Raw genomic sequence first — 12,391 nt, forward strand, 5'->3', positions numbered from 1 at the left:
GCCCCACAGCACCTGGAGGCCTACCAACCTGTGGTCCCTGCTGATCTGCGACCACCCTGACCTTGCTGACCTGCAAAGTTGCCCATCAGCTGAGGGGTGTGCTGGCATGGAGGGTCCCCTGCAGGGAGGCTGAGGTGCCCATACAGTATGGTGGCCCTGTCTGACCCAACCCCCAACACAACGCCCCACTCCTGGACTTAGCAGCTCATGGGACCCCGGGAGTGTCCAGCTGGGAGCTGGCTCTGACTTGTTGGTCCTGGCCAGACCATTGCATGGTGCCTGTATTCTGCCTGCTGGGCCTCAGCATGCATGTCCGGAGCTGCAGGTGAGCTGCAGGGTGGCCACTGCTCCATGAGCCAGCACAGTGCTGTCCACCGTGGGCCCACCCATCACTGTCAGCGACCACCTGGTCAAGCCGGCTGCCGAGCACCTGGGGAGGCCAGTGCCAAGCCCTCACCCACACACCGCAAAAGGTGAAGCACAGGCAGTGATGTTTGAGCACCAACTGTATGCAGCAGTGAAGTGGGAAGCCAAGTGTGACACAAGCAAGGCAGAGCCTCTTGGGGGCTAGACACAGCCCAGCCTGGGGCAGGCAGGGTGGGATGAGCTGGGTGGTGTGTTCGAGGCTGCCCCTGAGTGCTAATGGGAGTCGTGGGACGGGGGAGGGGGTAGTCTGTGCAGCTGCCGCCATGTGCCAGGCCTCCCCGTGCCTCCCAGGCCGTGTGCTTGGCCAGGTCCTGGCTGGGGTTGGTGTGAGTAGGGACCAGATGGGTGGTCGCTCTGCCCTCCCCTACAGCCAGGCAGCCTGGCCTGCTCCTGACACATCCAGTCTCCATGGCCACTGGGGTTCCTGCCTTGGGCAGCTGCCCAGGGAAGCATCAGCTCAGGAGACAATGCAGGGGTTAGGTGGGCAGCTGAGTCTACCCAGAGCTGCCGGCAGAACCCACCGAGTGCCTTGTGCCATGTTTCGTGCCCAAAGCATCCACGTGCCACGTATCTCAGTGCCCATCCTCTGCTGGATGCCTGTCTATGCACCTGCCCACAGGTGGGTGGCTTTCATCAACACTGTGACTAAGACACAGGGGGACAGATGCGAGATGGACCATGGGGGCCTGGACACAGCCAGTACCTGCCTCTGTCCCAAAGCCCCCAACACCCATGGCTAAGTGGAGTACCAGGACGGTTGGCCGCAGGGTGGCCTGGTAAGGACCATCAAAACAACTTGCAGAGGCCACTCCCAGCCCATCCCATGGCTCTGCTGGTCACTGACTCTGACCCCACACCCCAGCATCTGTACCCAAGCAGAGCCCAAGGGGCGCCTGAGCCTGGGAGCTCCTGGCTGCGGTGGGCGCAGAGAGCACAGGCGTTGCAGGCAGGTCGCTCCATCCACAGCCTCTTCTGTTCCTGAGGGCTGAACCCCAGCCAGTGCAGCCCCCTGTACTCTGGCTCCGCCTCTGGGTATCCCCGTCTCTCAGGCTTACCCCGCAGCCCCTGGGATCCCTACAGAAGCAGCAGGCTAATGGAGGAGGGAACCCCAACTTCCCTCCTGCCGGGGGCCAGCCTGCATTTCCCTCCCTGAACCCCGCCCTGTTGGGTAAATATATGCTGCCTTCCCCCCAGCTCCCACCAGCCGGATGTCCTGCCTAGGGTCGCCCTGGGAGTCGCTGGAGCTGGGGCCCCATAAAACCCACTGAAGCGGACGCAGTAGTGAGAGCCCCGGCCAGGACTGTCCCGGTGCCTCTGGGAGTGAATGTCTGTGTCCTGGCTCCTCCCCCGGCCATGCCTCCTGCACCCCGGCCTCCACACACCCCATCCACTCTGCCGAGCTCCTCTGAGTGTGGCCAACTGTGGTCTGCAGCCATGAAGAGTCCCTGAGGGGGAACCGGGGTCACGGGGCGCTCCAGCCAGAGGGGTGGGCACAGACTCAGAGGTCCCCCAGCCCGCAGGAAGTGCTCCGGACTGCCTGACAGCTGGTGTCACTGTCTCCCAGGGTCTCCCCTGGGTGGGGTCCTCCGAGTCTGGATAGCTCAGAGACGGGGGCTCAGTGAGGAAACGGGGGCAGGAAGGACCCAGAGGACCTGCAGAGGAGGTACCCCAGGCCCCGCGCCAGGCCTCGGCTGGGCACAGCACAGCAGGCCGCTTCCCGACTGTTCTGCGGGTGCTACGGAGGTGCAGGCTGCTCTGGGAGTGCACACACACGTCCACACACACAGGAGAGTGCACACACACACGTGTACACAAAACCAGACATGTCCCTGCCCGTGTGTGTGCATTCGTGAGCACTTGGCACACACCCACACATGCGTGCGTATAACCACACACAGGTCACACATGACGCACGTTCTGCATGCACAGGCACCCATGTGCACTCACACCGGCTGGCCTCTGCACCCTGGCAGGGCACTGCTGGCCAGACCCTGGGTGACAGACGCCCTTAATGTCAAATCAATCAGGAGAGATTGATCTGGGTACATTTCCGAGCCATCTGCTCGCTCCCCAGCCTCACTCCACGCAGCTGCCCCTGACATCCATGTCTGGGGGCCACATCCTGGGAGGGGTAGCAGCTGGCCAGGCCTTGGTACCCCCTAGGTTTGTGCCCCCTCGGGATACTGGTCCCCAGTTGGGCAGGGCTGGGCTAACCTCTAGCTCACACCTGCATGTGCTGAACCCAGAGCTGCCGGGAGCCTCCTGGCCGCCCTCCTGGGGTGCCCCTGCTCTTGACCCCACTTCCCAGGCCATCGGCTAACGGCAGAGGACAGCAGCCTTGTCTGACTGCCCGGTGACCCCCCGCTCCTGGGCGCTCTGCTCTGCCGCCCTCAGCTCCGGCTCAGTGTTTGCATTGGGAACGAATCAAACATTTATTGTCCAGATGGCTGCAGCAGCAGGCTGCCAGACACGAGGGCAGGGTCCATGCGGGGGTCTTGGGTCTTGTTCTGGGCAGACAGGGTAGCCTGAAACGGTCCTTGTACGCTCAGCAAGGCTGGGTCCACAGGCTGGGCCCCCTCCGGGCCCAGGCAGCTCAGACTTGGGCCACAGGCACCCCTGAGGGCCTGCCATTTGCTCCCCAACACTACTGTCTACACTGGGCATCCCGCCCCTGCACCCCCCCAACCAGGGCTGCCCTGCCGGCCCTTGGGGCAGAACCAGTCCAGCAAAGCCACCTGTGCCTGGGGTGCCCGGGACACCCACACTGCCTCAGCCCTGCAGTGCCTCACACCTCTCCCAGGGGACCTCAGAGCGTCCAGTGGGCATTGGGCATTCCGGGCAGCGGGGCGGGGAGGGCTCTGACTGTGCTCGCCTGCACCACGGAGCCATCCCTCAGGGCTGCAGCGACCAACTGAGCGGGGACACACACGAGCCCCAGGAACCAGCAGGCTGCACGGCTTCCTTTCACAGCATGGTCAGGAAGATGTGTCCACCAGCTCAGCGGCCCTCCAGGAAAATTGCTGTCTTTGCCCCAGGGGCTGACGGGGACTGGGGCCATCCCCTTCAGGATGTTCTGTGCCAGAGCAGAGACTGAGGGGCATGTCGGGGCACAGGGCTGGGATGGCCATGCACCCCAAGGCCTGGTGCTCAGCCCCTGCGTCCCCGCGTCCGTCACAGCTTGCTGGTCTGCACGGGCCTGCCAGCCTCAGGGCTGGGCACAGGCAGTGCGGGCTCTGGTGGCCGCAGTTCCCCAGGGTCGGCGTCCTCGGGGCCGTGGCCCTTGCGCAGGCAGAGAACCTTCCGGAAGCTGCGTCGAAAATTGTCGGAGAGGAAGCCGTAGAGCACGGGGTTGGCACAGCTGTTGGCGTACGACAGCACGACTACGCAGACGTAGAGGCCGGCGGAGGCGGGCTCCTCGGGCAGTGGGAAGGCCAGGTTGACGATGTTGAGCAGGAAGAAGGGTAGCCAGCAGCCCACAAACACGAGCACCACCACCACCACCATGCGCGTCACCCGGCGCTCAGAGCGCCGGCGCCGGGGACAGCCCGCCCGCACGCCGGCCGCCTTCACTCTGACCACGATGAGCAGGTAGCACAGCGAGATGACGAGCAGTGGCCCAAAGAAGCCCAGCACGGAGGTGTAGGTGATGAAGACGGCGCCCCAGAGCCGCACGGGCTCGGGCCAGCTCACGTTGCAGGTGCCCCAGCCCTCCTGCACTTCGGCAAAGGCCAGCAGCGGCAGCGACATGAGCACTGCCAAGGCCCAGATGGCGGCGCTGGCCAGCTTGGCCACCCGTGGGCGGCGCCAGCGGGCCGCGCGCAGCGGGTGCACCACGGCCAGGTAGCGGTCCATGCTCATGACGGTCAGGCAGAAGACGCTGGTGAACTGGTTGACGCCGTCCAGCGTCATGACCAGGCGGCACAGCACGGGCCCGAAGGGCCAGTAGGAGATGGCGTTCTGTGTGGCCAGGAAGGGCAGCCCCAGCACCAGGAGCACGTCGGCCACGGCCAGGTTCAGGATGTACACGTTGGTGACCGTCACCATCTTGGCGTGCCGGAGGACCACGTAGATGACCAGCGTGTTGCCACCCAGCCCCACGGCGCACACCAGCAGGTACAGCACGGGCACTAGCACTGCGCGTGCCCCCACCGAGGGCGCCAGCCCCCCCAGCGTCCCGTTGTGGCTGCCGGGGTCGGCCGCCGACGAGGGGGCAGAGGCGTTCCAGCTGGGCGTGGAGGCCAGGAACAGAGGCTCCATGGCAGCCCCCGGAGCGCTGGCCAGCAGCAGCTGTCCACGGTCCCTGCAAGGCGAGACGGCGGGGCAGTGAGGGGCTTGGCCCGCCCCGTCCAGGGGCAGCCGCCTGTCGGCCGCTCAGCTCCGCCAGGAATCACATTAAGCAAATTGTTCGGAAAACAATCCAGAGAGGAAGGAGCCGGTGGGGGGCAGTGGCCGACCGAGACAGAGAGTCTAGGCTGCCCAGCGACGGCCCCTCCCCGAGGCGCGTCCACGCCCAGCAGGTGACAGCTCCCGGTGGCCCATGGGCAGAGGTGGGGGGACAGGGTCAGTGTGAGCACAGAGGTGGAGGCCTGGGCCTGTGCTGGGCACCGGCGTGCCAGTGTCCATCACACGGGGTCATGTCTGTCACAGTGAGTGCTGCCACACAGAGGCATGGTGTGGTGAGCCGGCCTGCAGCCCACTGGGGCTTTCCTGTTTATAACTCCTCAGCTGTCCTGAGGACAGCGCCACCTGAGTGCCACAGGGCACCATCCCTGTCAGTCACCACAGGGCTCCCTGTCCCCTGTCAGTCACCACAGGGCACCCCATCAGTCACCATGGGGCACCCCGTCCCTATCTGACTCCTGGTCCGTGTGTTAGTCCCACTTTCTGAAGAAGGTGGCTTCCCCTATTATGTGTGCCAGCCCCTGGGCCCCTGGGCCCCTCCAGGACAGTCTCCTTTGCTGGGCCCTGGGGCCCTTTGGGGCATACTTCCCTGCAGAAGGGCCCAGCATGGGGTCTCCTTCCACAAGTTCCCCCTCCCATAGCCTGGGTTCGGCCAGCAGACACCCAGGCCACCAGGTCTGCCAAGCCCGCAAAGCTGGATGCAGCCAGTGGGTGGCAGGGGCAGATGCTAGGGCAGTGCCCGTGGCCCAGGGGCCAGCTTCTCGGAACAGGAGGCCTGCAGCAGGAAGTCCAGCCTGGCTGGGCACCACAGCAAGCATCTCCCCGGGCGCTGGCCAGAGGCCACCCATGGGAGACAGCACTGAGGCTCCTGCAGTGAGGCAGGGGGCTTCCTACCTTGGACAGAGGCGACCCCCATCGGCCCTGACCTGCTGCCCCAAGGGTACTGTTCTAGGTGTGTGTGTGGGGGGGGCAGTAATCCCTTGTCCAGGGGCCCAGAGCAGCCTGCAGGGTGCCCTGCCCTGTGAGGGGCCACGGAGCAGGTGGGCACTGGCCTGGGTGCTCTCCTGTGTCCCCACAGCCCCCTGCCCCACAGACCACTGCCTCAGAGCTGTTCTCCCGCAAAGATTCGTCCAGGCCAGGACCGTCTGCACCTGCGGGAAGAGGGGACTCCTGACCTCCCCTCCTGGCCCAGGCAGAGGGCAGGGCAGGGAGGACCCTGACAAGACCCCTGGGGGACCACTACTCTGGGGTGTGGGGGGTCGGCAAGAGAGAACCCAGCCACCTGGGGCAGGGTCTGGGGGCACTGGCCGCATCCTCTCCGCAGTCCTCCCGCACCCAGCCGACTACGCAACACCGACCTCCCCGCACCGGGTGGACAGCCAGCCTTCTGTGCTCCCGCGGGACCCGCTTCTCGCACCGACCCCCTCCTGGGCCTTAAATCCCTCCGTCGCGGCCCCGTTCCCCTCGACCCAGGATGCCCACGCGAACCGAGAGTCCCAGCAGTCGGGGTCGGCGAGCAGGAAGAGAAGCTGGGAGCCGGGACACAGCCAAGGAGCGAGGGCGGAGGGCGCGCGGGGCCAGGCCGGGCGGGGGGCGCTCACCTCGGCTGCAGAGCCGGTCCCGCGCCGCGCTGCTGCGCTCTCTCGGGGAGCCGCGGGGCGGGGCGGGGCGGGGCGCCAGAGGGCGGGGCGCCCGAGAGTGGGGGGCTCCCGGGAGTGGGGCGCCCGAGAGTGGGGTGCCTGGGGGCAGGGGAGCCTGACAATGGGGGTCTGGGGGCGGGGCGCCCGAGAGTGGGGTGCCTGGGGGCGGGGCGCCCGAGAGTTGGGGGCGCACACAGGAGCGGGGCCGGGGAGCAGACTGGTTACCCAGCAGTAAGTTCCCTTCTCCCCTGGCCCCTGTGACAGCCGGGTGTGTCCCCTCCTGGTCTCTGGCCACCCTCTGGCCGGGGGCTCCCGGTCTCCGTCGCTGAGCAAAAGCTATGGGGAGGGGGCTCTGGCGACTCCCTGGTGGGGAGCGGGGTGAGCTGACAGGGGGCTGGAGCTGCAGGGCCCAGGACTCCAGCAGAGTCCCCCTCCCTAGCCTGGGCCCTCCCCCAGACTTCCGGTTGATTGGTGATGACCATGTGTGCAGGTGGCTGGGCCCCAACCCCTTGCCCCTGCCTGCAGTGGGGCGGTGAGGCCCAGCCGTGCCCCAACACCCTGGTCCCCTCCCAAGGCTGACCCCCAGGCCCTGACGACCCCCCAGGCCCTGATGGCCAGAGGAGGTGTGGAGCCCCTGCCCCTTCAGCCGTGGGATTCCCACCTGGCTTGTTGCACACGTGGTGGGAGCTGTGCTGGGAGGCTGCTGGGCTTGGGGTAGAGCTGGGACCCAGGGGTTCTCCTGGAGGGAACCTGGTGTGCACAGAGGACACCGGCTTGTGGTTGGGGTGGGGGAAGCGCTGGGACAGGGCCATCGCCCTCCCTGCCTGCACCCAGGGCCTGGTAGGGAGCTGGACCTGGTCTCTGGGGGTGCTGGCCTCAGCCTGTGCCTTCTGTCCACCCACAGGCGGCTCAGGCCTCTTCCCAGGACCCCTGCACCTGGTCTCCCACCTAGGACCCTCGCACCCCCTTCCTCTCAGGCTTCCTGGACCCCCTGCCTGGACCTTATCTGGTCTGGGTGGTGGCGGTGGCAGTCTCCTGCTCTCACCCAGGCCCAGGCTGCCCGCCACCTCTTCCCCCGCGATCCTGCAGGTGCGGTGTGAAGGGGCGTGGAGGGAGCGCAGACCCCGCAGGATGGATCCGAGTCAAGTCACAGGGACCTGGGGCCGGCCTCTGCCGCCATCTGGTGGACACATCACTGTGTGGCTGGGCACAGCGTGCCAATGGGGGTTGCCGGTGGGCAGCCTACCCAGGGAGGTCTCCCACAGCTGTGGACCCTTCTGGACAAGGCCTGGAGAGCGGGCTATCCTGCACTTCCCAGGGACACCCCGCAGACATGGCCTCCTGCCCCCCAACCCCTCGATGGAATCTGTGTGCCCCAGGGAGCCTGGGTCCTAGGCACTGGCCAGGAGGAGCCTGTCCAGCCTGCAATGGACCCTCCTGGGAACCCCCCCAGCACTGGGAATACAGCTGGCAGCTGCTGGAAAGCCCTACTGCTGGTGTGAGTCCTCCCAGTCCTGCCACCCCTGGCTCTGCCCTCTGTTGGGGTCCTGGACACCTGACCAGGTATGGTGGGAAGCGGCATGGACTGGCTTTGCCCAAGCCAGTGTGCAACTCCTGGCCCCTTCCCCGAGTCCCAGGGACCCTCGTCAGAGCCCAGCTCAGGATGCTCCCGTGGGGCCCTGCTGCACCTTGGCTGCTGACCCTGCGTCCAGGTGGACCTTACTGAGTAGCGTCTCTGGACCCTTCCCTGCATGCGTTGGATGCTCCAGAGGGTCACTAGGGGGCGTGCATGCCACGTTCAGCACTCGAGCCCACCCTGGGCCAGTTGGGGCCCCAGGCGTCCGGCAGAGGCCCCTGGTTTCTTCCTGTAGCTTTCAGTATTTCGCTAAGCTTGACCTGAGTTCCCAGGTGCCTGGCCACGGCCAGGGGCTGGGGACAGCGGCACCTGGGGACAGCCGAGCATGTTTCTGGTGGGCTGCCTCGTGGGGTAAGGGACTGGCCTCCCTCGGCCTTCAGCCTAGTGAGTGGCGGGGGGACAGCTGCTGGCGGCTTGCCTGGCCGTGTCAGGCACACCTGCCACAGCAGCTGCTTCAGAATCCCCAAATCCCAGCAAACTGGCCGCTGGACCCAGCCCAGGCCATGCCAGTGTGTCCTTGGCGGGGTGGCTGTCCTGTCCTGAACCGGCTGTCGGGGACAGTGACCAGGCGGGCAGGCCTGCTGTGTGCCTGCCTCCAGCCCAGCACAGCCTGAGTGACTGCTGGACTCTGTTCCCGCAGGAAGGGGCACCTGGCGATGTCCTTCAGCAGCCATCTGGCCCTTACGCCCCCAGCCCCCTTGGGCTGGCAGCCCCTGGTCTCAGGAGCCCTGGGCTCGCAGCGGGGAACTCTGCCCACCTCGGGGGGCTCCTGGGCCTGGCCTGAGCCCTTGGCACAGCCGGGGGACTGGGGTGGGCTTGCAGCTTGCAGTCACAACTTCCTTGAGCTGACCCTGGCCACTTCGAGGCTTGTGTGTATGCCCTCTGAACAGGCCACCCTGCTGGGGTCCTGCCCGGTGGCAGGGGTCAGCCATGCGGGAGTTAACACCGTCCAGAACAGTGTCCCGTGGCTGTGAAGGCAGTGGCAGGGCGGGGGGCGTGGCCTGGGGTATGGACAGCAAGCAGCCTCTGGTGGCTTTTGCTGGCTCCCGCCCCCTGCCTTCAGCTTCTGCAGCAGCTGGGCCTGGCTCTCCCGCCTCAGCAGTCTCCGGCCCAGCTGTTGCTGAGGGGGCCATGTCGGGCTCGGGGCAACAGCTGCAACCCCCCTCCTGCCCCAGCAGGTGTGTCCCCCAGGGACCTGACTGGGGAGTCGGGGGACCCCTTGCCCTCTTCCTCCTGGCCGGGATGGTGTTGGAGTGCTAGGTCCTCTATGGGCATCCACGTGGCCTTGGGTGACTGAGCGTGGGCATCAGGCCAGGGCAGAGGAAGCCCCCTGCAGCCACCAGGCCAGGCAGCAGCAAGCAGCCAGGAGCCCACGTGGCCAACATGTGCAGCTGGACAGAACCTGTCCTACCCCTCTGGGCCAGGGCAGGATGCCACTCAACCAACATGCCCAGCTTGTGACCACTGAGGGAGCATCACTGGCCCTCTAGTGGTTGTGGGGTACCCCTTTCCAGGGGTACCCACACAACATGGTTGCCAACAGGGGCTCTGGCAGCGTCACACTGGGCACCACCTTAGGGCTATGAAACCTCAGATCTCCCCTTGGCCATGAGCCAGACCTGGCTGTGCCATCAGTGCCTGGTGCTGCCCTTGGCCTTGGCCAGCCAACCCCAACGGTCCTGCTCCGGCTGGCCGGGCATCCCGAGGGGCGTACCTGGGCCCTCAAGACCGCCATGAGTACAATGGATCTGAGGCACAGGAGGGCCCCTCTCTGGCCCTCTCTGGGCCCCTTGCATCTCATGGTTTGGCTGGCCTGCTCCCAGCACATCCTCGAGGCCGCTCGTTGTGACACCGTGGACTGCCATCAGCTGGGAGTGTCCGAGAGCCAGGGCTGCCTGCGTCTTGGGACTGCTGTCCAGCCTGCCCAGGACCCCGGGGGGCCATGGCTCTCTCCGGCCACCCAGGTCCCTGGAAGGCCTGGCTGCATGCAGGCAGCCTGTGTGACAGAGACCCCTGCATGGCGCCCTCAGTCACGCTGCCTTGACCGCTTGCTGGGGGGCTGTCAGCAGAGACAGCTGGCCCCGCTGCCCGGGGCTAGACTCCCCCACCTGAGCCGGCCTGCTCTGATGGCCTGGCCTAGGACTGCACAGGAGTCTGACCCACGGTGAAACGGAGACGTTCTTGGGTGATGACGTGGGCCAGTCGGGGCTATGTCCTGCTTGGGGGCTGCGTCCATCCTGCTCAGCCTGGGCCTGGGGGCTGCGTCTGTCTTGCTCAGCTTCCCTGAACCAGGCCGCTCCCCAGCATGAGGGCACAGCTGCGGCTGCAGAGCTCAGGAGCCTGACAAGCCCTTGGGGGACCAGTAGGGCTGGCCCTCATTTCTGAGCAGGAAGGGGTCGGGCATGGGGCTGGGCACGGTCTGACAGGGGCACCAGGTAGCACTCTGTGGACCTGGGTGTGGGGTCTTCCAGGAGATGGTCTAGGGCAGGGCTCCCCGCAACACAGGGCAGCAGCTGCCAGCTCTCTCCCTGGACAGGAAGTGATCCAACAGGCCCCAGAGTGCCTGCCCCCAGGACTCTGGGCACCCTGCAGCCTTGGCCCCCAGCAGCAGCAGGAGTGGGATGCTCTGTGCTCTGGGGGCTGTCAGGCCCAGACTCGGGCCATGACAACAGGGGGGCCCTTGGCACAGAATGTCCCTTCTGCGGTGGGCAAACCACCCTCTCCCCAGGGTGGGGCCAGCCTGGCCGGCTCCAAGCCGCCCCACACAGCGGGGCCCTGAGCCCACGGTAGGCTGGGAGGCCCTGCCTGCCGCCCTCCGCTCACAAGAGCCCCATTGTGCAGCCGCGGCTGTGGGCAGCAGGTGGCTGCCCAGTCCCACACGGGGAGGCCCTGCCGCCAGCCGCGCGGGCACAGGAGGGCACGGCGGGCACTGCCGGCCAGGCCGGGCCAGGGCACAGCACATAGGGCCAGGCTACCCATGAAGGCGCCCATTCAGTGCCCGCTGGCCGGCCTGCTCGTGTGGGGCAAGGGCCGCGGCTGGGCTCCTGTGTGCTGGAGAGGCCCCCACCCCCACAAGCCCCAGGTCATGGTGTGGATGCCAAAGCCCTGGCTGATCTGAGCAGAGCAGTTCCAGAGGCTTCCAGAAGAAAACTGGGAGGTGAGGGGAGCCCCGCCTGAGAGAGGGGATGGCACAGCCAGCCCCAGGCTGCAGTCCTGCTTGGCCATGGCCTCGGGCAGCAACAGCACCTCTCTGCCTCTGTCTCCCGGGGACCCCAGAGGGCATGTGAGCTGCCTGGCTGAGGTCGGAGGCTGCACAGGGGCAGCCCAGGGCAGCATCCAGTGGAGGCCTGAGGCTGGGGTGCTGCTAAGAACATGAAATGGGCCCGGCGCGGTGGCGCAAGTGGTTAAAGGTCCTCGCCTTGCACGCCCGGGATCCCATATGGGCGCCGGTTCTAATCCCAGCAGCCCCGCTTCCCATCCAGCTCCCTGCCTGTGGCCTGGGAAAGCAGTCGAGGACGGCCCAAAGCCTTGGGACCCTGCACCCACGTGGGAGACCCGGAAGAGGCTCCTGGCTTCAGATCGGCATAGTATCGACCCGTTGCGCTCACTTGGGGAGTGAATCATCGGACGGAAGATCTTCCTCTCTGTCTCTCATCTCTGTATATCCGCCTTTCCAATAATAAAAATAATAAAAATAAATCTTAAAAAAAAAAAAAGAACATGAAATGGCCCAGGTGCCCACAGCCCTGGGTGGTCACGGCCTGGCATTCAATCTAGCAGGGGGCCAGCTCAGGGGCCTCTCCTTGTGGCAGCACAGGGACCCAGCTGACAGTGCTGGCTGCCCTCAAGTGACACTGAACGTGGGGACAAGCCTTGCCCCACTCCCTCCCCAGCGCCAGCAGGCTGGCCCAGGGTACCAGGAGTGGGGGCGGGGAGGGGGTCCCTGGGGAGGGGTCAGCCGGCTTCCACCCACAGCTGCCTGGCATCCTTCATGAGGCCTGGCACCAGTTGCGTCTCCTGGATCCCCTTCCTAGCCAGTCAGCAGCAGAGGCGGGCTTCCACGGCTCAGCATCCAGGGGCAGCCAGGGCCAGGCCCCACCCTCCCCGCAGACTGAGGGCTCCTGGCGAGGGGGCAGTCCCGGGTCCGCCCTGCCCTGCCCTGGTCTGGCAGGAATGGTGGGGCTGTAGCTAGGCCCACCTGAACTGGGACAGACAGAACCCAGGGCGTGGCCCAGGGAGGAGGGCCTGACCAGGGCTGCCCTGTGCCTGTCCCTCGGAGGAGCTGAGG

General features: G+C 66.4%; 1 protein-coding gene across 1 annotated transcript; it reads right to left on the reverse strand.

Annotated features, from left to right (window-relative positions):
* Window positions 1–3,597: 3,597 nt before the first annotated feature.
* SSTR5 (somatostatin receptor 5) lies at window positions 3,598–4,683 on the reverse strand. The gene has a single exon (XM_040973762.1). It carries the CDS (start codon window positions 4,681–4,683, stop codon window positions 3,598–3,600), a length of 1,086 nt encoding a protein of 361 aa, XP_040829696.1.
* Between the last annotated feature and the right edge of the window lie 7,708 nt (window positions 4,684–12,391).

This window comes from Ochotona curzoniae, unplaced genomic scaffold (assembly GCF_017591425.1).
Source record: "Ochotona curzoniae isolate NIBS_2020 unplaced genomic scaffold, NIBS_Ocur_1.0 contig_2321, whole genome shotgun sequence".
Taxonomy (NCBI): Eukaryota; Metazoa; Chordata; class Mammalia; order Lagomorpha; family Ochotonidae; genus Ochotona; species Ochotona curzoniae.

Coding starts and splice junctions, on each gene's coding strand:
- SSTR5 (XM_040973762.1), bottom strand. CDS start 4,683: ATGGAGCCTCTGTTCCTGGCCTCCACGCCCAGCTGGAACGCCTCTGCC.